The following is a 26,337-nucleotide window of genomic DNA, read 5'->3' on the forward strand; positions in this document are numbered from 1 at the left end:
GAAAACAGGAATCAGCGGCTTCCCTCAGCCATGCACTGAAGGGAGCGGCCGTGGTCCAGGCATCAGGAGAGCCTGGTCTCAGGCTCGGGCCAGCATCTGGGTTTTCTGAATGGTGGTGTGACCATCTGAAGCCTGAGCCGTCCAGCAAACCAGGACCGGGATGTGACTGGACTCTGGACGTGCTGCCCGTAGAAAGCTCTCTGGGCCCCCGACCCGGCTGCCCGCACCCCCTTGGGGCTGCCTAACCCTCCCCCTACTCTCATGCAGAGAGCTCAGGAGCAGCCCTGGAGCACGGGGTAAGCCGGCGCCCCTTCCTAGGCCTCTCTGCAGCCATCAGTCACTCCTAACACTGCCGGGCTGTTCCCTGCTCTGTGCCCACCTCACACAGGATTAAGTGTCTCTCCCGGGAGACGTGCAGCAGGCATTTATTGAACGGATGGATGAACAAGGCGATTCAAACAGGCCTCAGGTGTGGAAGAGTCCAAACCACGCCACAGGCACGTGTTTGAGGGGCTGCAGATGCACACCCCGGGGAAGGGAAGACTCCTGGGGGAAGGCATCACAGTGGTCGTTAGCTCTGTCTAACGAGGAGCGGCTCCCCCGCTCAGTCACGGCACCCGGAGTAGGAGCTTTGAGGGGAGATGTTCTTTTTGTTTGTTTGTTTCACAGACAGTTAGACAGTGAGAGAGAGAGAGCCAGAAAGGTCTTCCTTTTTCCATCGGTTCACCCCCCAAGTGGCTGCTATGGCCGGCGCACTGCACTGATTCGAAGGCAGGAGCCAGGTACTTCTCCTGGTCTCCCATGGGGTGCAGGGCCCAAGCACTTGGGCCATCCTCCACTGCACTCCCGGGCCACAGCAGAGAGCTGGCCTGGAAGAGGAGCAACCGGGACAGAATCCGGCGCCCCGACCAGGACTAGAACCCGGGGTGCCAGCACCCCAGGCGGAGGATTAGCCCAGTGAGCCGCGGCGCCGGCCAAGGGGAGATGTTTTAAAATGGTTCAACAGCTGATCCTGTAACAGGACTATCAGCCACAGAACACACCCGGGAGAGGCCCACAGCTGCACACTGGCGGTGCCGGAACACGGACTCCAACCACACGGCGTGGACAGCACAAAGACATTTCTAGCTCAGGATGGAAGCTGGGCCGGCACGAGGTCCCCTAAGAGCTCACGGTTGCGTAATCAAGTCATAGGAATGCAGCCCTTGGTAGCTCACTCTGCGGAGTAACACGGATGGGGTTTTTGTCTGAGAGAAAGTGCGTTCATGGAAATACCACTGGCCAAATGGGCTTGACCTCATCTGCTAGGAAATTGGGTAAATTTTACAAATAGCATCAAATCACGAAGTGAAAGATTAGGTTGAGCCAAGTGATTCTGAATATTCCTTTGGATATAAAATCAATTCTGTGCTATTCAGTCGCTTTAAGTGACTCACGCAAGGGGAATGCATTGTTTTTCAAGGGATATCCACTGTGTTACATGCATTACGGGCAAGCCTCTTGATGGCAAATCCACTGAATTAGAACATGCAATAACTCAGTGTCAAGACGGTTAGATTAATAGCTAGATACTGAATTACGTTAAAAGAAAAAGCCTTCCCACATTAGATCAGAGGGGCTTCAGTGACCTTGATGACCGCTGAAGGGAGTCTCACTGTCTGCATCGCTGGGCTTGCTACCACAGGTGATAGACACTAATTAATCTCCCTCTGAGAGAGCCCTCCCAGTAAAGGCCCACAGGCATGGGGATCCTGTGCCCTGGCACTGGAAAGTACAGCCCAAGCCCTGGGCATGTTCAGTCAACACTGGACTTAGGGTAAAAAAATTCCACTATGCCAGCATCAAATATCCTGACATCACATCAGCATAGGCCATCTCTTCACGCATACAGCTCCCCTAGATCTTATCAAAGTCACAATTCAGTTCAGAGGAACCAGTCAAAATCTGGCGATTTCTATCCAACGTGCATCTTCACCTGGGCTGAACTTCACTCGTTTGCTTTTTAGCCAAACACCTGAAGAGGTAGACTGCTCATTAGAGAGGCCTGCACAGTTAGAGGACACCAGAAACGCAGTGTGGGGACACGGGCCTGCAGACACCGAGGCTGTCATTGATTCGTCAGGAAGAGAACACATTCCTGTGTCCTCTCCATCTTCATTGTCTTGACTATGAAGTCCATGACTAATTATTATTTTTATATAGCTTTATTTACATTTTGTATCTTAATTTCTTGGGCCTTTGTGGAGTGCTACTAGACACCAGGCACACTGCACAAAACTCTGGATTCACAGTGGCCGGTTCAGAACTGCTGCTCGGTCCCGTTGGTCTGTGGATTGCTGTATGCCTCCCCATGCTGCTTCCCTTCCTGCAGGCCTGGGATAGATCGTAGTCAGGTGCCGAGTGACTCCTCCTTTGCTGCTTTCTCTCATGACCCCCTTGGCTGCTCAGGGTGTTCCGTAGCTGTCCATACAAATTTGAGTGTGTTTTCCAGTTCAGTGCAGAATGTCACTGATATTTTGATAGAGCCCTTATAAGCAAACCTATGCATCTGTAGCCACATGACCTCAAATAAACGTGCCAAGAACACACACTGGAAAAGAAAGGCACCATTCAATTTCAACTACTCATGCAGGATCACACCTGACCATTGTCTCTCAAAACGGATTAAAACCTGAATGTAAGATTTGAACGCTGAAACTCCCAGAAGGAAACGTAGTGGAAACACTTCAGGATATTGGAATGGGAAAGAGCTTTTGGGATCAGATCCAACAAAGCACAGGAAACAAAAGCGAAATAATACACAAATGGGATTTCATCAAACTAAGGCGCCTCTGCACAACAAACGGAACAATCAGGAGAGTGAACACACCGTCTACAGCACGGGAGAAAATATTCGCCGATTATACCCGAAAAGAGGTCAAGAACCAGAACATGTAAGGAACTCAAACTCAACAGCAAAATAATAACAATAACAACAAATGGACAGATTTGACCAGGCATTTCTCAAAGGCAGACATTCAGACTGACAATTAAGATCACAGAAACGAAGCTCAACATCACTAAGCATCGGGGAGACAAATCAAAGCCGCCACGAGATTCCGCCGCACTCTAGGCAGCGCGCCTGCTACCAAGAGACAAAAGGCAACAAATGCCGGTGAGCGTGCCGAAAGGAGCCAACGCTCACACACTGTTGGTGGGAAGGTAATAACCGCAGACACCCTGGAAACAGTATGGCGGCTCCTGGAAAAACTAGGAGCTGCCACAGGACCCAGGAATCCAACCACTGGGGTAACAGCCAAAAGCAATGAAATCCCTGGGCCGAAGAGACGCCTGTGCTCCCAGACCCAGGAGCGCATCACCCAGGCGGCCCCGTTCAAGCAGCTCCGGGAGGGCCACTGACATCCCCACGCGGGGCCCAGGACTGCTCACATTTCAACAGCACTGCTAAGTTCTGCAATGAACACCCCTTACCAAAGCTAGGCTTTAGCGCTGTCTAATGCAGGCGTCTCTCAGCACCGACCCGCAGCCTGCCTACGTCTGCGAAACGCTGGCCTAGAGACGTCTGTTCTGCCAACGCTCAGGGGCCTCCTGCACGCCCCTCCTTCATTTTACTACTTGTGTCCAAGCTCATGTGCTCCCCGTCTTCCTCAGCACCACGCAGAAGCCCCCACTTCAGTGTCTCCGAAGGCCACAAACACGTTCGTCCCGCGATGGCCACCGGGGAGTGGGGGAGACTCTCAGACCTAGACTTCAAATTTACTTCTAATGATGTGGGAGCTCAGAATTTTAAGAACCCACTACACCGTTAGGGCATCTGGGTTCTCTTCTAGAACGCTGGAGTGAGGCTGGGTTCCTGGAGACACAGCTGCCCTTCCACAGTGACGTCACAGGGCTCTGAGACAGGCAGACAGTGGTGAGCAGGCAGGAACCGCCCACACACAGAAAGCCAGCCACGGTCACATCCTCTCTACCCAAGGCTGCTACCTAACCCCGACTTTCTCATGAGTAACGGCAGGATGACACGGACGCTCGCAGAGGGTGGCTGTGGGGGGTGGCCACTGGGGTGAGAGCCACTGGGGTGAGAGCCCAGTGCCGGGAAGCGTGTAGTAAGTGGTCGATGAATGTCAGCCATTTTCTCGTCGTGGATGGTGGTGGCAGCAGAGATGGCGGTGATGGGAGGGCGGCGGCATCTTTGTCCAAACTCTGCCTGTCCCAGATTTCAAACGTGTCGGCGCCCAAGACCAGGCTCCGACGGTGACTCAGGAGAGCGTGGCCACGTGATGGGTTTATCAGTGGGTTTGAGGCAGCAGGGACCAGGCTGAAGGGTGACGCTCAGCGGCGCGGCGAGGCCTCTGGGCCTGGCCTGTCATCCACACCAGGACGGGAAGGAAGCCACACAGTGGTACCACACTGGGGCTGGGGCTCAACACAGAGCACACAGCTCAGCGTCCGGAGGGAGAGACGGCTCCAACAGGAAAGCCTGGGAAAGACGGCTCTCCCGAGTGGAGAATGGCTGCGGTCGATGAGGAAAAATAACTGCTCTACATTTCCACTGCAGGCCAGAGGACAACTGGACGCTGACCGCTGTGGGGCAAAATCAGATTGGCTGGAGAGAAAGGCCATTTGCCCCGGGACTGGTGAACACCGTGTGTCCCGCCAAGGCAGGCACCGTGGCCTCTGCTCGGAGCCCCGCGGACAACGGGGCCAAGGGGAGGTCTGTGGACCGTGAGAGGGCAGCGGGCTGAGGGGTCTGGTGCCATCCCCGGGCTAGGCGACGAGGGGACTCGGCTCTGTGCCTGTCCCGGCGGGCACAGGGCTGCTCCCTCCGCGAATCTCTGCCGTGTCTCCCCTTCACAGACCCGGGCGTGTTCCGAGAGCTCTTGCTGTCCTAGGAGGCCGCGTCTCCAGGCAGAGCGTCCGCAGGGCCGGGGACAGTGCCGGCAGGGCTGGAGGACGGTGCCAGCAGGGCCGGGGACGGTGCCAGCAGGGCCGGGGATGGTGCCGGCACGGCTGGGAGATGGTGCCGGCACATCAGTCACTGCTCTGGCAACGCCCCTGCCCTCCGCTCGGCTCCGTTACTTTTTATTTATTGTAATGACTTCAGCAATAAGATTTGTTTCCCTGTTATATATATGACCATGCAGAGTAACAAAAAACATAATAGCCAAGAAGAGTTACGCTTCTTATTTATCTCCTTGGCCGTTACTGGGCCGGGGGGAAGGGCGGGGAGCAGGGAGGAGCCGTAAATAGAGGAGAACGCGCTTCCTGGGGAGGAAGCGTATGGAGGCCCATTTGCAAGAAGGTAGCAGGGCAATGGGGCAACCGGGCCACCGACTCACTCACAAGGGCTAGGGCAGCTCAGAGGGAAGTGACCGAGGCAGAGGCCACCTGAGGCCAGGCCGGGGAGGGGGCCTGCATCACCAACCGTTACAGGTCCTGCTCATAGCTCCCACCTGGTGGGCAGAAGGTTCCAGAACCACAGAGCATCAGGCCCTGGGTGGGGCAGTGCCCTCTGGCCTGCCGTGGAAGAGAGAGTCTCTGCTCCCACTGGCTGTATTTCTCTGGATCCCGAGGCTGGGGCGGAGTGGAGAAGGGACCTGGGCTTGGCACAGGCTGCACTGGCACAGGCTCCCTCAACAGCCCCAGAGGCGCCCTGAGGGAGGCTCCGGGCCCACCGTCGCCAGTTGCTAAGGGAGAGGAGCCGCATCGTTCCGTCCACGCCAATGGACCGACCACGTCTGTTTAAAGGAAAAGGGCGCTTGCTGCAGCCCACGTTCTAGGCGCCCTCGCCTGCTGCGTTTTCTGCGCAGTTCGTTCAGGCCTGGGGCCACTCCATCACGGCCAAGCACAAGGACGACCAGAGCTTCACCAAGAGTCTACTCAGAAGCCTTCCCTGCGGAATCCTACCCACTCGGGGCTCATCCAGGGACCTGAGACACCACACATGGGAAGCAAGAAAGCGACCATTTCCACAGCTCTGCTTGGCCGTGCAGAGCAGTGAGGGCCATGGAAACGCAGGCACCAAGCCCGGCTCAGTCCTCAGCTTTGAACCTCGGGCATTGACGGTGATGCTAATCGTGATCCGGCAAGTCACTTTGGTAAGGGTCCAGGTGCCCTTAATGAGCTGAAAACACGGGAGCAAGGTTAAGTAGGTTAAGTGCGTGCCCGCTGCCACACAGCTGGAAGGAAGCCGGATTTGCCCTCGGCCCGAGTCTACGGATCAGAATTCTCACGGCGATCATCCAGGGGGACAAGAGCCCAGGGGAGCAGAGGAACAGGGGGGGCGGGCAATGAGGTCCCCTCTGGGGAGGGAACCAGCAGGCGGAAGACACTGTTCCCTCGCGCCCACTCCCGCCCTGTGTCCTACTCTGCCTTTCAAACAAACAAATCTCTGAGAGAGAAACTCAGATGGAGCAGGGATGGGCTCCCTCTGCCTGCACGAAGGCAGAGCCCCTGTGCCCCGGGGCCGCTCGCCCCTCCAGCTGCAGGCACCTGCCTCAGGCAGCCACGCAGGGAACATCACGGAATGCGGGGTGGGCGTGAGGGAAACTGAGGACTAGCAAATCCACCCTGCACCCAGGCTTCCAAGTGCAGCTTCAGAGCGCGGGGACACGGCGCCCAAGGGGGACATCTGCGGGCACTCAGAGCAGGGGCTCTGTCGACCCCTCCAGCCTCCCCGGCCCCATGGCTTCCCCTCCGTGGGTGGGAGGAGGGGAGGGGAGGAGAGTCGCCAGCACGCAGTCATCCGGCCACCGAGGAGGAGCCGAGCCTTTAACAAAACCGGCGCGTTTCCCCGGAGCCGCGCCGCGTGATCAATGGCTCCGCAACGCGGACTCATTTTTGATTTACTGCTTCTGGGAAGTGAGGGGACCCATCAACTCCAGGCACAGTTGGCGAGAGCTGGGGATTAGCATTTGGCAGCATTTATTATCGCTGTTTATGATGGCATAAATTAGGTTTATGCTGATATAATTAATAACCCTAAATTTGGGAATAATAAATAGTAATATTTTTTCGAAGCTGCGATGTCAGAGAAGGCAATGGCGTCCTCAGGTCCCGACTCCGCTCTGGGTGCAGGCAGTGGCGGGGAGGGGGAGGCGTGGGGAGCCCCGCACCCTGCACCCTTCACTGGCGCACAGGGCTGAGCAGCGGTGCCGCCCCCGTTCCCAGGCAACTGATTTCCATTTCCATCTCCACGGCCAGGCTCAGCAAGGTGGAGCACACCGCGCACCCTCCAGAACCCGGACGCCGACCGCTCATGGAGCCCACACGACTCCTGCGGCCTGGGCCCAGCCGCGAGGTACAGGCACAGCCCGCTGCCCCTTCGCAGCCTCTCTAGCCCCTTCCACTGGGAGGGGTCTTGCAATGTCCTGCACCTCCCGGCCAGGATCTGAGAACTCCTGAGCAACTCACAAGGAAAGAGCTCAAGGCAGCCCACAGCTCAGCACTTTTAGATTAAATTCGCGTCCGTCCTCCACACAGGAACCTGGGAACAAAAGCCGCCAGACGAGAACATTCCTGCCGCCGTCTGGCTGTCGGGGAAGGCGCGGCAGCCTCCTGGGTGGCTGAGTGGGGCCAGGAGGTGGGGGACAGAGCCACAGTGCCTGGGTCACATGTCTTTTCTCATCGTCATGTGGGAGCAAAGGGCGGAGACTGAAGACCCTGAGCCCACTCCTCACAGAGCCCCACGCACAGGGCAGAACCGCAGCCCTCTTTTCTCTTTTCAGTTAATTTGTTTGAGAGAAAGAGAGATTCCATCTGCTGGTTCACTCCCCAGATGGCCACAACTGCCAGCGCTGGGCCAGGCTGAAGCCAGCAGCAGGGAGCCTCACCCGGGTCTCCTACATGAGGGGCAGGGGCCCAAGCACCTCCTTCTGCTGCTTTCCCAGGTCATTGATAGAGAACTGGATTGGACATGGAGCAGCCAGGACCCAGGCAGGTGCCCATACGGGATGCTGCTATCCCTGGCAGCAGCTTTAGCTACTAAGCCACAGCGCCAGTCCCTGGTCTGACATTTTCATCCAAACACACAGCCTCTGCTATGCATCCAAAAAAGTCCTGGATTTTCTTATAATCAAGTAAAGCGCAGATTTCCACGCAGTGTTGACTCTGCTCCATCCCGCAGGGTTTGAAACAATGAAAGCCACCGAGAGGCCCACGTCTGCACAGGTGCCTTTGTCAGCTCAGGGCAGAAGGCGCTGACTCTGCACACCTGAGCTCCCTCCGCTGAGAGGCTGTGGTCTGAGGACAGCAAACTTGCCACAGGGCCTGGCTCAGAGGAGGCCTGCGCTGCCCCAGCTCGCTCTGGAAGGAGAAATTAGGAACGAGAGTCTGCAAGGAAGCACCGTGCCGAGGTCAGCGTCACGCCATCCCTGAAGAAATGATGCAGCCAGTGCCCCGTGTTTGCAGAGGCCACAGGGCAGGCCAAACGCTCCCATACGGCCTGCAGCCGGCCACCACCCAAGCTTCGCCGGGTGGCACAGTGCCTTGCTGGGAGGCCTCTTGTCCCGCCCTACTGCAGCTGGGTGCTGGTCTCTGCCCTTGCTACACCCCTACACATGGAGCTCCAGAAGCCAACTGAACAGCGGATCTACAGACAAGGGAACCACTCCCATCTGATCCAGGAGCCGTGGACCACGTGGACCGGCGTGGCTACCAAACCCTGGCCATTGTGACTACCAGATAGGCCCCAGCTCCGGGCTGCGTCCCAGGTGTTCCCTGAGGACCATGAGTGACAGCTGAGAGGAGGAAACAGTGTTGGTGAGGACGACGCCCACAGCTCAGCAAAACTGAAGCTCCAATGGGGCAGATGCAAACTTCCCCTTCTAAGCTCACCTGTAGCAGGACATGGCTGCTGGGTGCCCCGACCTAGTACTTAGGTGCCCATATCCTACTGTGCGGGTTTCAAATGACCTCACCTTCAGAAAGCCAGGCGCACCCAGGGTTAGCCCTGAGGGCACTCACACCAGGCACCACCACTTCCCAAGGCTATGCTACACACATTTAGGGCAAGGCCAGGAGGACTGCCTGGAAGTGGGAATGCAGAGGCTGACAGTCCAGGGAAGAGCCGGGTTTGGTCACCGGGTGCCCAGCATGGAACCCCTGCCCCTGCGGTGTGTCCCGCAGTGTGTCCCTCAGTCTCCGTTTGCCTCATGTTTTTAAGTCTGCAAAGCAGGAGTAAAATGTCTTCCTTTTCAACCAGCTGTAACAAGTAGAAGTCAGAGTACAAAATTATATGTTTAGCCTACCAGATTGACAAAAAATCAAAAGGTTAATAGTGCACAGTGATAATAATGGTATGAGGACCCAGAGCTTACACCCACTACTGGTAGGAATTTAAATCTCTGACTTTTCTTTTTTTAAATTTTATTTATTTACTTATTTATTTTGGGGAAAGGGAAAAGAGCTCGCTCCTATCTGGTGGTTCACTCCCCTAACTTAGTGCTGCATCAGACCACAGCCCAGAGCCAGGACTCAATCCAGGTCTCCCACGTGGGTGTCAAGGACCCAAGTCCTTGAGCTGTCACCCGCTGCCTCCCAGGGTGGGTATCTGCAGGAAGTGGGAGTTGGACTGCGCTCCACGACAGGATGCAGGTATCCAGGGCAGCCTCCCGTCACCGGGCCAACACCTGCCCCAATTGGGCCTTTTCCAAAGCGATTAATCTGGCCATAATCTGCATCAAATATAAATTCACCCAACATTTGGGTCAATTGACTGCTTTTGAAAATTTATCTCAAGGAAATTAGCAGAGAAATTCACCAAGAATAACTATTGTTTATAATACGGGAGAGTTGTTTAAATTACTATGGCCCATCAGTAACATGAGATTGTTATATTAAAACCTGATGATATCATTTGTATCCTTTGCCACAGGAAGATGCTGTGAGTTTATAAATTATACCCTAAAATGTATTATCTTGTGAATTAAAACAGGCATGGTTCTAGAAACATACCTAAAGAAGCCGCTGGTGTACCTGAAGCAGTCAGTTTGCAGACAAGAGACCGGGGGATTTTCTCTGACTTGCGCCTCCCGCAGCTGCACAGTGTGGCGGGCACACGCGTGTGAACGCAGCCCTCGGAACCAAGCCCCGAGCGCTCCTGGGGTTGGGTGGCCCTCAGCAGCGTCTTCCCCGTGCGTGCGGAGTGTCCCGGGGGGAGGATGCATCCTTTGCCCACGAAACAATGCAGCCACGCTGTGTTCCAAAAGCGTCTCACACAGCCGGGCGAGCACCACGCTCGTGTGTGCTGGGCACCCAGGAAGTGCGTGCTTTCCGCTCATTTTCTCCTGTGGTCCAAATTGCAAACTGCAGGGAGCAGACTCCTCCGCCTGCTGGATTCCAAGAAGGTCTGCCAACGAGGGGCATGAGGAAAAGACAGGAAGGCAAGAGAAGCAGAGAGAGACCCCGTCTGGCCCAGTTCCAGGGAACGCGGCTGGAGGCTGCAGGGGGCGCAGCCCTGCCTTCACACTGTACTCTCTCCAAGGGGCCAGCGGCACCATGACCACAGAGACACCTGCACCCTCCAGTGTCCCCTGTCCACTGATGCCCAGCCAGGTCCAGTCCCCACCCCAGAGCTCCAAACCCAGCCTCATGGAGAGCCCGCAGCCCTGGTTCTGGGAGACCCCTCCTTGTCGCGCACTGCCCCTCCCACAGCTGGCAGCTGCCTGCAGTTCGCTGTCTCTCACCTTCCGTAGCTCTGCCTCCTGCACTTCTGGATTCTGCTACCCAAGGGGTGTGAACCGACTCCCACCTCAGCTGTCGTCTTCAAAACCCCAGTATCCTGGCTCTGTGATTTGCTGTCCTTGGAAAACACTGAAGCTGGGCCACCATCTGCAGTGCCTACATCCCAGCTGGGCGCCAGTTCGAGTCCCTGTTGCTCCACTTTTGATCCAGCTCCCTATCAGTGCACCTGGGAAAGCAGCAGAGGATGGCCCAGGTCCTCGGGCCCCTGCACCCACGTGCGAGACCTGGAAGAAGCTCCTGGCTTTGGCCTGGCCATGGCAGCCATCTTGGGGAGTGAATCAGCAGATAGAAGCTCTTAATCTCTGCTTCTCTGCGTAACTGACTTCCAAATAAATAAATAAATCTTTAAAAAAAAGGCAAAGAAAACACTGAAGCTATTTTAACTCCTTTAAATGCCTCAATTTTACTGCATGCAATTCTTGGAAGAGGTAAGCTCTTATTATTCACTGTTCCCTGGGGCGTCTCACTGTGCACAGTCACTGCCTCCCCCTTCCCAATAGTAACCAAGCCGCAGTTTCTTAAATCCCAATGGCACCCCTGAAACAAGACTGAGGCTTCGTGGCACTCAGCTGGAGCGTCAAGGAGATGGCAGAGACGACCACGCAGAGGACATCTGAGACCGTTACTGCACGGTGGTCTTCACGGTCAAGTGGCCGGTCAGGGACGGCCTCTTCTAATGGCCTCCACGCAACAGACGCTGCTTTCCCTCTGTGACCGACAGGACACGACAGTTAGACCACAGAGTCCCACATGAGGCCTAGAAGAAGCCTCTCTCACCTTCAGCTCCCTTCCCCCAGCATTGCAGGGCACACTGCAGGCACGCTCAGGCGCCATCTGCAGCCGCAGCCTCACGCTCTCCTAGGCTACCCGAGGACGCCTGGGAGACGGGAGGCAGGACGCCGCAGCTGGGACCGAACGGCTCACCAGTCTGCTGGGGGTCCCCAAAGCTTCATTCCTGCACAAGTTCTTAAAGGATTTGCTTGCTAATCAGACCTCTGTACTTGCAATGGACCCCCACATCTACAAGCCACTGCTACGTGTGATTTTACAGCCAAGAGATATTCAAAATAGAGCTGAGGCCAAAACCAGACGGAAGAGGCATGGCCCAGCCCACGGGGAGGTGAGCCCGAGGAGGGAGAGCCAAGTGCTTCGTGACCCAGCCGAGGGGGAACATGCCGCGGAGGGGCCGTGGCCCAGGGCCCAGGGCCCACCCCCATCCAACGTGAGCTGGTGGTGCTGGCAGCCAGTCCTCCGGTAACCGAGGAGGAGGTATCTAGTGCAGCAGGCTGGCAGGACCAGGCAGAGCGCCAAGGCCCGCACCGAGCTGGGAACTCAGTCCCATGCCAGGGAGCCTCATCCTGGGTCAAAACGACAGATCTCGGGGAGTGCTGTGCTTGGCTCCCCCGGGCCCCCCGCACACGAACGTCTGGGTCAGCAAGCGTCAGCGTCTGTCAGCTTCAGGGCTCCAACTCTGTGCAGCTCCATCCCACGCTGCGAGGAGCCCAAGGCTGGAATGAACAGGGAGTTGAAGCTGGGCAGACCGGGCTCAAAGCGCCGCTCTGCTAACAAGCCTGCCATTGACCTCGGGCGTGGCCGTGTGTGCACCACCAAGACAGTTTCTCCGAGCCATTTCACCTTGAACTAGCGACGTGACCGTAGATAGCACTTTCCCCTCGTGCTTCTCCACGTCCTCATCATTGAGGGGCTGAGAACACACAGCGCGCACGAACACTCCCGGCCAGAGCATTTTAAGAGATTTTAGTTCTAATTTCCTTAACTCAGAGCAAAGCAGGGCAGGAGAGACAGGAATTCCGATTCTGGCTCTGCAGTTTCCTTACTCGGAGACCCCAAAGAAGACTTACGTGTTGCAGGGCCACAGGGACGACTAAATGACACAAGATACGCAACAGCAGTGGGCTCCTCACTGCCCAGGAGAGATACAGCCCACGAGAGTCCTTCTGGGGAGGAGGGGAGCCTTCACCCGCAGGAGAAGGGCCAGCACAGCCCCAGACACCCCGACTGCCGTGACCATCAGGGCCTCGACCCGATCTCCGTGGTTCGACCGTCTTCTCCGGTGCGCTCGGCTGTTTCTCCACAGCCCCCACACAGCTTTTGCCGTGTGGACTTACAGTAGGTCCTACGGCCTGTGCTCCTGCTTGTTCCAGCCCATGGAAGATGATAAGTCTGTGATGTGCACACTCTAAACCTCCCGAGCTCTGAGCACCGTCGGCAGACGATGTCAGGCTGTGTCACTGCCACCAAAATAAGAAACAGTGGGCCTGGCACTGATTTCACGTCCCGCACCCCGTCCCACCCACATCGTGTCCACCTCTCAGGCAGTTGAGGGGGTCACCCGCCTTCTCCCACTCTCTGCTCTAATCTCCCGTTTCACTTCCATCGCAACCCAAGGTGGTGACTCCCTGCTCCGCGTGACCCACTCGAACAGAACCCCGATAGCTGATGAACCACGCCCTCAGCGGCCCCGAATCTCACGGAACTCAGCTCCATTCAGTACGCACCACCAGGCAAACTGTTTCTTGTAGAACGTTCATACCTCTTCATCTCTGTATTTTTTCCTGCTCAGACATGACCTGGTCTAGAAAGCTCCGGCTTTGTCTGCCCGTCACTGTTACCAGAACCTGCCCACGGTCCCCAGAGGCTCCGTCAGCGTCACCTCTACCTATCCCTGTGAACTTCAGGGAGGCCCACTGTTACGTGTCAAGGAGAAGGCCTGGAAGGTTAGGTGCCGCGTTCAGGTTCAGGTTCTGGGATTCCTACAGTGAGCACCCGCAGCTGGCCAGGCGGCAGGCAGTTAACAAGAATGTGCCCAGGAAAAAACAGCGAAGATGGAGCGTTGGAAGCAATACCACATAAACATTTAGGGGACTTGCGAAAGCTGGGCAAGGGATTCCCACGGGGAAGGTCAGCATGTATGAGAGGGTCAGATTTGTACCCAGGGTTCCTCCAAGGAAACCCCACAGCTCGCGGGGCAGAGCTCCAAGCTCAGGAGCACACAATCCGCCTATTATTCACAAAGAAGGGGCCTGCCCTGAAAGGGTGGCAGTCGCAGAGCTGACGTGGGGGACCACGTGCCTGGGGTGCTCTGAGGACAGCTCAGGAGCCGAGACGTCGGGCCTCTGCTGTGAGACGCGAAGCACCCAAGGCAGCCTCATTTCCTCTTGACGACACGCTCCAGCCTGCGCACTCTCCTATCAGCAGAGTAACACCGTGGCTTCCGAATCCCTGCAGGCCAGGATCGTCTGCCTGGCCCAGGCGGTCAGCAGGTGTCTGAGAATCCGGGATGAAAGATGCGGCACAAATGGAAAGGGGAATTTGAGTCACAATAAATAACGGTAATGATGATGGATGCCGGTGCCACTGGGAGTAAGCTGGCCTGCCATCTGGGAGCCCGAAGCGGCCAGCTGTGAGCTGCAAAGACCGTGTGTCCAGGCCAGGAGGACACGCGGGGTCTGAGACCACAGGAATCCTTAACCGAAACCTGGAGCGGGTCCCTGCTTGGGCGGCAGGAGCCCTTGGAACGGAAGCAACTGCAGCACCTCATCTGCAGGCTTGGATGCTGCCTTGGGCTTGTGAGAGCTTTTCCAGAACGGTGGACAGCAAGCACATCGCCCTCCTCTTCCAGCAGGCAGAGGACGGGCCAGAGCCGGGGCAGGGGCAGGGCTCAAGGCCAGGGCTGTTCCCGTCCCCCCCGAACCCGCACAACCCAGCGGGAGGAAAGATGACCGCAGAAGACAGCCAGGCTGGGGGGACAATGGCCACGTGGGATCAAGCCTCAAGACGCCGGCTCGGCTGCTTTCTGTCCATTGGTGTGAGGAAGTCTTGGGGGTAAATCCCACAGCTGCTCAGGCGGGCAGGGGCCCCTCCGCTGACCTGTGTGACCAGGGTTTGTCCAGCCCGAGTCTGGGAAGCGTTCCTGGTTCCAGGGGTCTGACCAGCGCTGCCCAGTGAAGGACACGGCCCCCAGGCCTCCCATGTGTGAGGGTGAAGCAGTCATGGGAGGGACAAAGGAGAGACCCTGCCCTCTGCCCCACTGTCCCTGCTGTCCCGTGCCAGGGCGACGACTCCGGGAGCTCCGAGCCCCAGGCCCTGACCCATCAGGAAGCCACAGCCCATCCCCTGCACGTGAGAATTCTGTCTGCACAGCGCAACCTCGCTCAGCCCTGGGAACCTGTGCTATTCCTCTCTTTATCCGTTATCGTCTTTATAGTTTTAGCCTTTTTAATTATCTGTCTTTACTCTGAGCTGATCCTTTGAAGTCAGTCTATTCTCAGCTGTGTAACAGTTCATTTCTTAAAGAAATTACTGCTCCACCTACTTTAAACCATTCGTATTTGTCACTGTAATTTTATCTCCTTGAAGTTTTTGTTTTCTTATTATAGTATCACCTTCTAATTAACATTTCTTTATAATTCTCATTCTATCTCTTCTGTTCACATTATTAATACTGCTCTATTTTCTCTTTCTAAAGTTATGTTTTTATATCTTCAATACTGATATTTTAAATTGAAAATACAATTTGAATCTGCAGCTTATGAAATTACTTTTTTCAATATTTTCTGCTTATTCTGCGTTCTATCTTCCTTTTCCTGAAACCAGAGACAGGGTCCATCCCTGGATAATGGAATTCACCACTACCATGGGCAGGGCCGAACTCTCCAACCCCGAGGTGGAGACGAGATGAGTGACCGTGGATCCCGCCACCCTGGGCCTCCACCCACACACCCTGAGAAAGCTGACGCCGCCCACTCCCCACCAGACTGTGCACCCGGAGGCCCGTGGGGCTGGGCTCATGCCCTGATTACAGCCAAACACGGAACTCAGCGAAACGCAGCGAGAACACGGCTGTGCCGCGAAGGAAAGCATCGGCCAGGAGCCTGCCGTACTTGCCGCTGACAACGCCGTCTGGGTTGAGCATGGGGATGATCTTGAAGATGAAGGCCTCCCTCAGCAGCCTCGCCGCGGGGGCCCCGCTGACCAGGAACTCCAGGGCCCCCTTCATCACCCAGCTGGCGTTGCTCTCCCCTGGGTGGACCCGGGCAGTGATCACCTGGTAGGGACGATGTCCTGCGGGAGAAAGGACACAAGGAAAGCCAGCCTGAATAGTCTTCCAGAATTACCCCTGCCAGGCACAAGGAGGCAAGCGGGGCTGTTATCTGTGATGTGCATCTCCTCTGCACCTGCCCCCGTCTGCAAGACTCCCGAGACCCGAGACCCGGGGCAAAAGATGGAGGCTGTCGTCAGAAGCGCGAGCGCCGAGTGCCGTGGGGGGAAGCCAGCGAGCGGATTTTAAGCCTGTAATTCTCCAGAACCTTCCGTGTGACCCTGCAGCCACAGGCCTGAGACCGCTCTCATCCTCATTCGCGTCAGCTGTGAGCTCTCACGCGCTGACCTAGTTTCTCCAAGGCTATTTCCACCAGCGTAACGCGGGACAGAGGCAGACCGCACACAGCTGCGACAAGAACAACACAAACACGACGTCGGTTCACTCCTCCGTCCCCGTGAGGACAGCTCTGACCGCCCGGCGCCCCGCCCCTGGCACAATCAGGGCCGAGGACAGCACGGACGCAGTGGGCACCCAGTCCTGGGGTTTGCCTTCACCCACGGCTCTCTCTGCAGAGGGAGTCGGGGAGCCCAGCCGCAGGGCGTGCGGGAGAACGCCTGCCGGAGCAAGGGCAGGCTGACCGGAGGCACAGCACGAGCCTGGCTCGGGAGGGAAGTGCGATGGATGGACGAGTGACGTCCGCCCCACCCAGCATATCCTCAGGGGAGGGGCTGTGGCACGAGAACAGGAAGCCCCAGTCTCCTCTGACCTCTGGGCCAATCTCGTTTTTCCCCACTTTCTTTTCCTTTCTTATTCTCACCCAATTCTTTTTTTTTAATTTTTATTTAGTAAATATAAATTTCCAAAGTACAGTTCATAGATTACAATGGTTTCCCCCCCATAATTTCCCTGCCATTCACACCCCTCCCATCTCCCGCTCCCTCTCCCATTCCATTCACATCAAGATTCATTTTCAATTCTCTTTATATACAGAAGATCAGTTTAGCATATATTAAGTAAAGGTTTCATCAGTTTGCACCCACACAGAACATAAAGTGTAAAATACTGTTTGAGTACTAGTTATAGCATTAATTCACATTGGACAACACATTAAGGACAGAGATCCCACATGAGGAGTAAGTACACAGTGACTCCTGTTGTTGACTTAACAATTTGACACTCTTGTTTGTGGCATCAGTAATCTCCCTAGGCTCTTTTCATGAGTTGCCAAGGCTACTTTTGAGTTCGCCAACTTCGATCTTATTCCGACAGGGTCATAGTCAAAGTCAAAGTGGAAGTTCTCTCCTCCCTTCAGAGAAAGGTACCTCCTTCTTTGATGGCCCCGTTCCTTCCACTGGGATCTCACTCACAGAGATCTTTCATTTAGCTTTTTTTTTTTTTTTTTTCAGAGTGTCTTGGCTTTCCATGCCTAAAATACTCTCATGGGCTCTTCAGCCAGATCCGAATGCCTTAAGGGCTGATTCTGAGGCCAGAGTACTGTTTAGGACATCTACCATTCTATGGGTCTGCTGTGTATCCCGCTTCCCATGTTGGATAATTCTCTCCCTTTTTTATTCTATCAGTTAGTATTTGCAGACACTAGTCTTGTTTGTGTGATCCCTTTGACTCTTAGACCTATCATTATGATCAATTGAATTCTCACCCAATTCTTTCTTCTTCCTAAACTCTAATGACAAATGAAGTATTTGCCAAGTATAAATACCCCAACCGCCAAGTGACCTGAAAGTAATACACCAGCAATTTCTTTCCAAATCATTCCCATCACTGTGGATTAAACAGGGCTCCTCTCTCCTCAAACAGCAGCTTTTGCAAGGGCGCCCGCTGGGTCAGAAATCAGGTGCAAAGAAAGACGATGCTGAAGAACTTCTGATAACAGAGCTGACGGACGCTAACAGGAGATGCAAAAATAAACCTTTAAATGACAGCATCACACTCTTGCCGTCGCCAGCCAAGACAAAGAGGGAAAATGCAAGGCCTGCTCCAGGTCTCCTCTGCGTTTCTGCTGACAGCCAGTAATCCACGGAGGTCTGGGCCCGAGGCACAGGTCAGCGTGCTTTTGTGACTATGGCGAGAGCAGGCCGCCCTATGTCGGAATAATACTTGGTTGTGTCTTTCCTGGAGCAGGGGCCTGGGGTATTCCAGGAACTAGGTGGGGGCACTGAGTAGAGGACGCTGAAGCCATACAGTTCTTGTTCTCTCAGAGGACACGGCATTGGTCAGTGGTGACAAATACACAAGCCAATAAGAGCAGGTGAGCTAATGGGGCTGCACGCAGAGCCCCACAACGGCTCTCCCTGGACGTGGTGTGACGGCAGGCAGCTGGGTCTTCCAGGTAAGCGCCGTCTCGCTAGACTGAGAAGGTGAAGAGAATTCTCTAAGATGATGACACTTGCAGAAAAACAGAGACTGAAAGCTGATGCATTTAAAAGTAAAGAAAAGGTCTGGTGGTGGAAGCAAAGAGCTAGAGGTGGCCAAACATGAATTCAGAGAGAGAGGCTGGGGGTAGCGGGTAGAGCCGCTGCCTACGATGCCGGCATCCCACATGGGCACCAGTCCGTACCCTGGCTGCTCCACTTCCAGTCCAACCTCCTGCTGTTTGCTGGCCTGAGAGAAGCAGCAGAAGACGGCTCAGATGTGTGGGCCCCTGTGTGTGTGGAGGGGAGACCCGGATGCAGCTCCCAGCCCCTGGCTTCAGCCTGGCATAGTGCTGGCTGCTGTGGCCATCTGGAGAATGAACCAGTGGTGGAAGCACACACTCTCTCCCTCCCACCCTCTCTCTCCCTCTCCTTTTCCCCTTCCCCATGCCCAAAACTCTTTCAAATAAATAGATCATAAGAAAAGAAGAAGTAGTGTCGGCTGGGGTCAAGCTGGTAAGACCCCTCCTCACACACTGTGTTTAGGGTTTGGACTCCACCCTCAGGGCAGACATTCTCAACAGGCAGTGGGCCTCTCGGGGGTTTCCTGGGTTGATAATGGGACCTCCTGTGGAACCATCAGCCACCTGTGAAATACAAGTGCTGGCCGTACTGTACGTACGGCAGCAGCTGCTGTCCCCTGCCCAGGAGCCTTCGTCCCGCCTCTCACTTGCAGAGCCCTGGTTTGGGGGTGGGGCGGGGTTTCCCCACATTGAAATGCTCAGCTTTGGAGATGGGCCGCAGGTGGATGGCCGTGTGCTGCAGTTGTGGCCGGCGGGATGAAGACGGTAGCAGAGGGCGTCTTTCTGGACAGCCGAGGAAGGAGGACAGCGTCACCGGCAATGCCTGCTTGGCTTTTTTTTTCCTTGACAGGCAGAGTGGACAGTGAGAGAGAGAGACAGAGAGAAAGGTCTTCCTTTGCCGTTGGTTCACCCTCCAATGGCCGCCGCTGCCAGCACGCTGCGGCTGGCGCACCGTGCTGATCCGAAGCCAGGAGCCAGGTGCTTCTCCTGGTCTCCCATGGGGGTGCAGGGCCCAAGTACTTGGGCCATCCTCCACTGCACTCCCAGGCCACAGCAGAGAGCTGGCCTGGAAGAGGGGCAACCGGGACAGAATCTGGCACCCCGACCGGGACTAGAACCCGATGTGCTGGCGCCGCAGGTGGAGGATTAGCCTAGTGAGCCGCGGCACTGGCTTGCCTGCTTGGCTTTGTCTTGCTCTTTGCCCATCTTGTCCCACCTTGCTCACAGATATGACAGCGTCAGAGGGGGATCCAGCGTGAGAATCAGTCACAGGCCAACTATGGTGACCACAGGGACAGAAAGAGCCAGGGCTTCCAAAAAAACCCATTAGGCAGCCACACCATAGCTTCACCGGCTTCTTCTACACTCCCGGATATTTGAAAATAAGAAGCCACTGCTTGGGTCGGCCATTGTAACCGTGTTTCTGCTATAGCCTCTTAACTCTGGTTCAACACATGAATCGAAGCTCAGGCTCAAAGCCAGCCTACAATAACCGCCCTGAACGGCCTGCAATCAGACGTGCTCTCTGCACTGGGGAGAGGTGGGGGAGAGAGCGGTAATGAGAACGACACCTGACACGTCTTCCAGGGAACAGCCGAGCAGCACCACTTCAAGGAAAAGGGAGTCCGTGACGGTTTCTCATCAGGAGATAGACGAGCTAGGACTGAGCTTTCGACGATTCTTCCGACTCCGGGAACTCCCCGGGAAGCAGCTGTCTGAACAGAGGCAGTGCGGCGCAGGGGACAGAGGCCCACGTGAAAGTGACACCAGGTGTCCAGGGCCCACGTGGCAGCCTCACCTCTTCTGCATAAGTTTCTGGAGAAACGGAGTGCTGGGATTTGTCTCCACGCCTGTGAGCTGCTAGGAGAGCGCACCGTGCTCAGGGCGGCTCATCCAGCGGACATGTGTCCCTCACAGTTCTGGGCACGGAGAAGTCCACGCTCACGGCACTGGGGAATTCCATGTCTTCTTGGAGTCTGGTTCAAGGAAGCCATTTTCCGGGGCATCCTCACGTGGTGCGAGGGGCCAGGGATCTCTCCGGGGCCTGCTCTGCATGGACACGAACCCCACGTAACCCAAGCGGCTCCCAAGGCCATCGCCCTGGGGCTTGGGATTTCGCCACAGGACACAGACATCCTGCCCCTGCAGATTCAGTATTTGCGGACGTGACCAGCAGTTGACTAACTGGCACTCTCTATACAGGCACAATGGGGGAGCCACAGCTGGCGCGCGGGCACAACTGAAGCTAACTGGCGGTCAGCTTTCCCACTCCCTCCTCTGCTCAGTCGCCTCTCTCCTTCCAGAGCAAGCTGTGTTGGCACTCCAACAAAAAGCCTGTGGATGGACCCATACCCAATCAGCAGCCCATTTTCAGGCCCACAATTCCACATCGCTGTCTTTGTGGTTGTGAACTCTGCTCATTTGCAGCGTGTTGGACAACACCAGTGAGTGCTCCTAGTCCAGCACGAAGAATCAAAAATAGCTTAAGCTCTTGCAAATCGTCGACGTCAGCTGAACACGCATTGTCTGGGCCAGTTGGCTTCCATCGCCTGATGGACCCAGACAACGCGGGGTGTTTGCCAATAAGCCAAGCAAGCTCTTGCAGAGACATCAGCAGCGTGTCTCTCGCCTCTGCAGAGCAGGCTGGTAACCCGCTGACTGGAACCCGCCGCAGGACCTGCCCGGCCGCTGGAGCTGGAGCAGAAACACACGGCATACCCGGTTCTAATGGAGACACAGGCAGCACTCGCCATTCCCAGCGGCGCTCCTCTCCTCCCTCCAAGACCTAAGGTGGCTTTGCAGAGTTAAACCTCTGGGCGCCTCCACTGCAGCTGCCAACAGCACTCCAGAGAAGCCGCAAGACGCAGCTGCAGCTCGTGTGCAACACGCATGCCCCGTGTGTTCCTCCCGCGACCGACACACAGTCCCAGTAACCATTCTCTGCTCAGGGTCTGCCGAGAAGCATCGGGTGTCTGCATTTTTTTTTTTCTCTAGAACTGATAAAATTTATCCCAGACACTACTGCAATCCATAGGAGAATCACAGGTGGCCATATTCTAATTTTTTTTTTTTGACAGGCAGAGTGGACAGTGAGAGATACAGAGAGACAGAGAGAAAGGTCTTCCTTTGCCGTTGGTTCACCCTCCAATGGCCGACGCGGCCAGCGCACTGCGGCCAGCGCACTGCGCTGATCCGAAGGCAGGAGCCAGGTGCTTCTCCTGGTCTCCCATGGGGTGCAGGGCCCGAGGACTTGGGCCATCCTCCACTGCACTCCCTGGCCTCAGCAGAGAGCTGGCCTGGAAGAGAGGCAACTGGGACAGAATCCGGCACCCTAACTGGGACTAGAACCCGGTGTGCCAGCGCTGCTAGGTGGAGGATTAGCCTAGAGCCGCGGCACCGGCCCATATTCTAATTCTTACAGTTACCTGTTGAATGTATGCCAGTGCAAACGATATCTGTGAGGAGAGACTAGGAACAACTGGAGAACTGAATAATGTTTAAGAGATGTCCAGCGAAAGGCCAATGAGAGGTTGAGTGAACACTGCAGATATGTGGGATGAAAAACTGGAGATGTAAGGGATGATATGAGCACATGTGTGCCCAATTACATACACACCATCCACCTACTCCTTCTTCCCTTCAGCAATACAGCCCCCACTGGCACTCTGTGAGGGCCCCCGACTCCCGGAGAGATAAGGATGTTAGCCCAGAGGGAACCGTAGTCTGGTGGGTAGCACAGGCACTCAGATAATCATGGTCCAATACGATCAGAGACATTTGTCAAGAAAGTTTTAAAATGCAATGAAATACTCATTATGACATTGTTTCTAATAATGCAAGCAACCGGAAATAGCCTAAATGTGCATGCAACTAGTGAAGGAGTGGCTATGAAACACCAAATGCTATTCAGCCATCCAGACAGACGTGTGCGTCTTTTTCTGTTGCCATGAGAAATACCTGTGAGGGGGAGGAAAGGGCAGAGCAATGCACCATGGGAGGATTCCATCGTGTGCAGCTGTGCCACCGATTTACAGCCGTGTCTACAAGTGGAGCCACCTGAGCCATTTTTGCGACTTCCTTACCCCCTTCCGAAATGTTTGCCTTTTCACAAAATAATGATCCGATGCCAATGCCCATGAAGCAACGTGGTTTCCGCAGCAGAACCCCACAGAAGAGGAAGAGTGAGGAAGAGGAAGAGTGAGGAAGAGGAAGCTTGCATAAGAGGCAGCATCTGCTCACGGCCATCCAGTCTGCACACGCGTGTGCCAGGTGGTGGGGTTCGAGTGTGGTCTGTCCTCTGAGGCCTCACGCGCTGGAGGCTTGGTCCGCAGTGTGGTGATGTCAGAGGTGCTGGCTAGGTGGGAGGTGCTTAGGTTACTGGGAATGTGCCCCTGGGAGACAGTGGGGTCATCCTCGGGGACCCCAGTTTTCTCACAAGAGTAAATTTTTACAGAAAGACCAGAGCAGCTGCTCCCCACTGCCTGCTTTCTGTCTCACCAGGCAACCTCATCTCTCACCTGTGCTGCCACCATGAGGCCGTCTACCACCCTGTGACACAGTAGGGAGTCATCGCCAGGACTGAAGCCATGCCCTCTGGCCTTCAGACTCCAGAACAGCGAGCTAAATAAGTCTCTTCTTTAAAGCATGCTCTGATGCCACTATGGCAACGGAAAGTGGACTCACACTGCCAAGGTCATGCACCTACACATTGCCAAGGTCATGCACCTACACACTGCCAAGGTCATACACCTACACACTGCCAAGGTCATGTACCTACACACTGACAAGGTCACAGACCTACACACTGCCAAGGTCACAGACCTATACACTGACAAGGTCATGTACCTACACACTGACAAGGTCACAGACCTACACATTGCCAAGGTCACAGACCTACACACTGCCAAGGTCATGCACCTACACACTGCCAAGGTCACAGACCTACACACTGCCAAGGTCATGAACCTACACACTGCCAAGGTCACAGACCTACACACTGCCAAGGTCATGCACCTACCCACTGCCAAGGTCATATGTCTACACACTGCCAAGGTCATGCACCTACACACTGCCAAGGTCACAGACCTATACACTGCCAAGGTCATGCACCTACACACTGCCAAGGTCATGCACCTACACATTTCCAAGGTCATGTACCTACACACTGCCAAGGTCACAGACCTACACACTGCCAAGGTCATAAAGCGTGTAACCCTGAGAAAGCGTAGCGTGATCTTGTGACTAAAGCAAAGATGTTTGGGAAGCAAGGGTGGAAGTTTCGCCTTGAGGCTGCATTTCCACTGCCTGGGCAGCTACAGGTAGTGGGAGAGGCTGGCAAACTCCGGAAGCAGCACGGTGTGTCATCCTGCACAGCTGCGATCAGACGGGACTTCGTGTTGCAGCTGGGGAGCTGAAGGCAGAAGAGGCGGCCCAGAGAGCAGATCGTGGCTTCAGGGTGAACTCAGCTAACGTCAGTCCAGCAGACCTGGGAGACCGAATGAAGACAGCTGGCTGAAGACCAGTGGGCTCAGCAAGGAGACGGCACTAGTAAAGGGAGCGTCAAGGAGAGAAGGCTCAGAGAGAAAGGAGCGTCTGAGCAGGGTGTGGTGGGAAGTCTGAGGACTTCATCGCGCATTATACTAACGTTCGCCGCCCAAGGTGGCCCCGTGTGCTTCTCATGGACCAATCACCCTGGAATCTGTCCAAATCAAGATTAAAAAGATCCTGTAATCTTCTGTTAGGTTTATTGTGATGCAATCTGCATGGAATAAATGGTATGATCCAGTGAATGCTGGCACACGTGTACGTCATCTCAGACACCATCATCGTTTCGAAAATTCCTCTTCGCAAGTCCAAGTCCTGAATGCTCCACCTCCAGTCCAGCTCCCTGCTAACGAGCCTGGGGAGGCAGCCGAGAACGGCCCAGTGTTCCTGGCTCCTGGCTTCCGTCCCAGCCCAGCCCGCAACACACAGTGGCCGTCTAGAGAATGAACCAGCCCATAGAAGACCTTTTTCTCTGTCTCTACCTCTCTCTCTTTGTAACTCTGCCTTTCAAATAAATAAATCTTAAAGAATAAAGAAGAAGATTCTCCTCATGCCTGTCTCCAGGCATCAGACCCTCCGCCCACGCCTGAGCCAGAGCCCCCGTGGACCCGTCTTGTCACTGCCAGGTTCTTCCCTCCCGGATTCCGTGTCATGGAAGGAGAGCGTCACCTTCCCGTCTCCATGATCTTGGGCGTTAGGAGCCCTCCGTGCTGCCGACACTGCACGTGTTCCTGTGGGTCACTGGCGTGTATCCCAGCGTCCACGTCTGTCTTTCACCTGCTGCTGCACGTTTGAGTTCTTTCCAGTTGAGGCCATGATGAGGGCGGCTGTTCCGGTCACTGCGCAGCCATCTCTCCTCTGGATGACCACCTGCGAGTACTTTCTGGAGAGCAGAGACACTTACTATTATGGGATGCCACTAAGAGGTGCTTCCAAATAGGTTCAGAGGGAGCCCGTGCGGTCTGCTCGTCCAGCAGCAGTCCTGGCCACACGCAGCCCTCCCCTGCCCTGACCGGCTTCGTTGCGCTGGGCGTGCTGCTGAGGACTTGTGGTACCTGACCGCTGTCCGAGCTCTCCAGCGTCTGCCCGGTGTAGCTTCTCACGGCTAACGATGCTGGGAATCTTTTTCCTGCCTTTTGGCCACCTGCACATCTTCATAAGGGAAAGTCCGTTCAAGTCTCTTGCTCCTTCTGGATTGCGGTTTTTCTATTTCTCCTTGTGACGTCATCAGGTCTTTACTGATTTCAAGGTTACATTACACATGGTTACAGATTTACAATGACTCTATTTCCCTGATCATATTGGGCTTCTGGGATCCTAAGTTGCTAATTCTATTTTATGTCCACGGACCTCCCTCCTGTTTTCCACAATGGTTGCACAATAGGGTGACTACAGATAAGGCTAATGCACTCCGCTTGTCTTTAAAAGATAGGATTTTGAACGCTTTCATCATAAAGAAATATTGAGTATTTGAGGAGACAGATATATTTACTTTGATTGGACATTACATGTTGTATCCACGTGTTGAAACATCACCTGTATCCCTAAATATGTACAATTTTTCTGTTTCTGTTAAAACGGTACAGCTGGTCTCTAGTTCTGTGACTTGGCATTATTAATACACACCATGTTTTCACCTCCTTACTACTTTCAGCCTTCCTGTACTTTTCCTTAAGGACTTGCCGGTGAGGCGATGTGGCTGCACGCTGCGCTTCCCCCAGCCTGGCTTTATTTTATACCCTTCCCGTCAATGTCCACTTGATGTGATCAGCAACATTAGCGAATCTAACACGGAGATTTCGTCAGTTGCTCTCCCTTTGTCCTAACTTTTACGAGACTGACTGTCTTCCCACTGGATCTTCTGTGTCCAATGGGGTGGATGCTTTCCCCGTCGCCCTTTTCCCCTCTCAGTCTAGTTGTTACACGATCCTTTATCCTCCTTTAGTTGGCTAGAGATTACAAAATGGATCTCTGACCTGGCATAACAGGATACTCTATACTATATTTCAATTCCACTGTGTATCTTAAAATCCCAAGACACAGACAATTATTGTTTAATAAAGTCAACGTTGATTTAGACTAACGTACACAGTCATCCTTTTTATTATCCTTCACTCCTTTCTGCCTTCAGATTTCCATCTGGTTTCACTTCTCTTCTGCCTGAAAAAAAGTCCCTTCAGAATTCCTCTAGTGCAGGGCTGCTAATAGGGAACCCTCTCACTGTCTGTCAGACACGAGCTCATTTATCTTCAGCCACGAAGAGACAGAATTGCAGGGTCCTGCCAGGCGGCTCCCTGCTTCCCAGGGCTCTCCACAGCCGCTCGCGGTTCTGCAGGACCTGGAAATCGGTTCCCTCCCTTTGTAGACACGGGGTGGGCGTTTTCTTCCTGTCACGCGTGCTCTTTTCACAAGTTTTCCAAGAGAACAGAGAGAGGATTCACTGGAGCTTCCGAGTGCTGAAACTGCCTTCTTCATTTTTTAAACCTTCTCTGTTGATTCTCAAGATGTCCAGGACAATCCTGCCATCTGC

At 54.8% G+C, this 26,337-nt stretch overlaps 1 protein-coding gene across 4 annotated transcripts in view; it reads right to left on the reverse strand.

Moving 5' to 3' along the window:
* The window catches only part of AGBL1 (AGBL carboxypeptidase 1), a 635,239-nt gene that overhangs the window by 371,646 nt on the left and 237,256 nt on the right, over nucleotides 1-26,337 (reverse strand). For all 4 annotated transcript variants that reach the window (XM_089311047.1, XM_089311048.1, XM_089311050.1 and 1 more), the window contains exon 18: nucleotides 15,648-15,828. In XM_089311047.1, the coding sequence (XP_089167173.1) occupies nucleotides 15,648-15,828 (181 nt within the window). The remainder of the gene's footprint in view (nucleotides 1-15,647; nucleotides 15,829-26,337) is intronic.

This window comes from Oryctolagus cuniculus, chromosome 12 (genome assembly GCF_051225735.1).
Source record: "Oryctolagus cuniculus isolate XC-2025 breed Fujian yellow rabbit chromosome 12, ASM5122573v1, whole genome shotgun sequence".
NCBI classification, from domain to species: Eukaryota; Metazoa; Chordata; class Mammalia; order Lagomorpha; family Leporidae; genus Oryctolagus; species Oryctolagus cuniculus.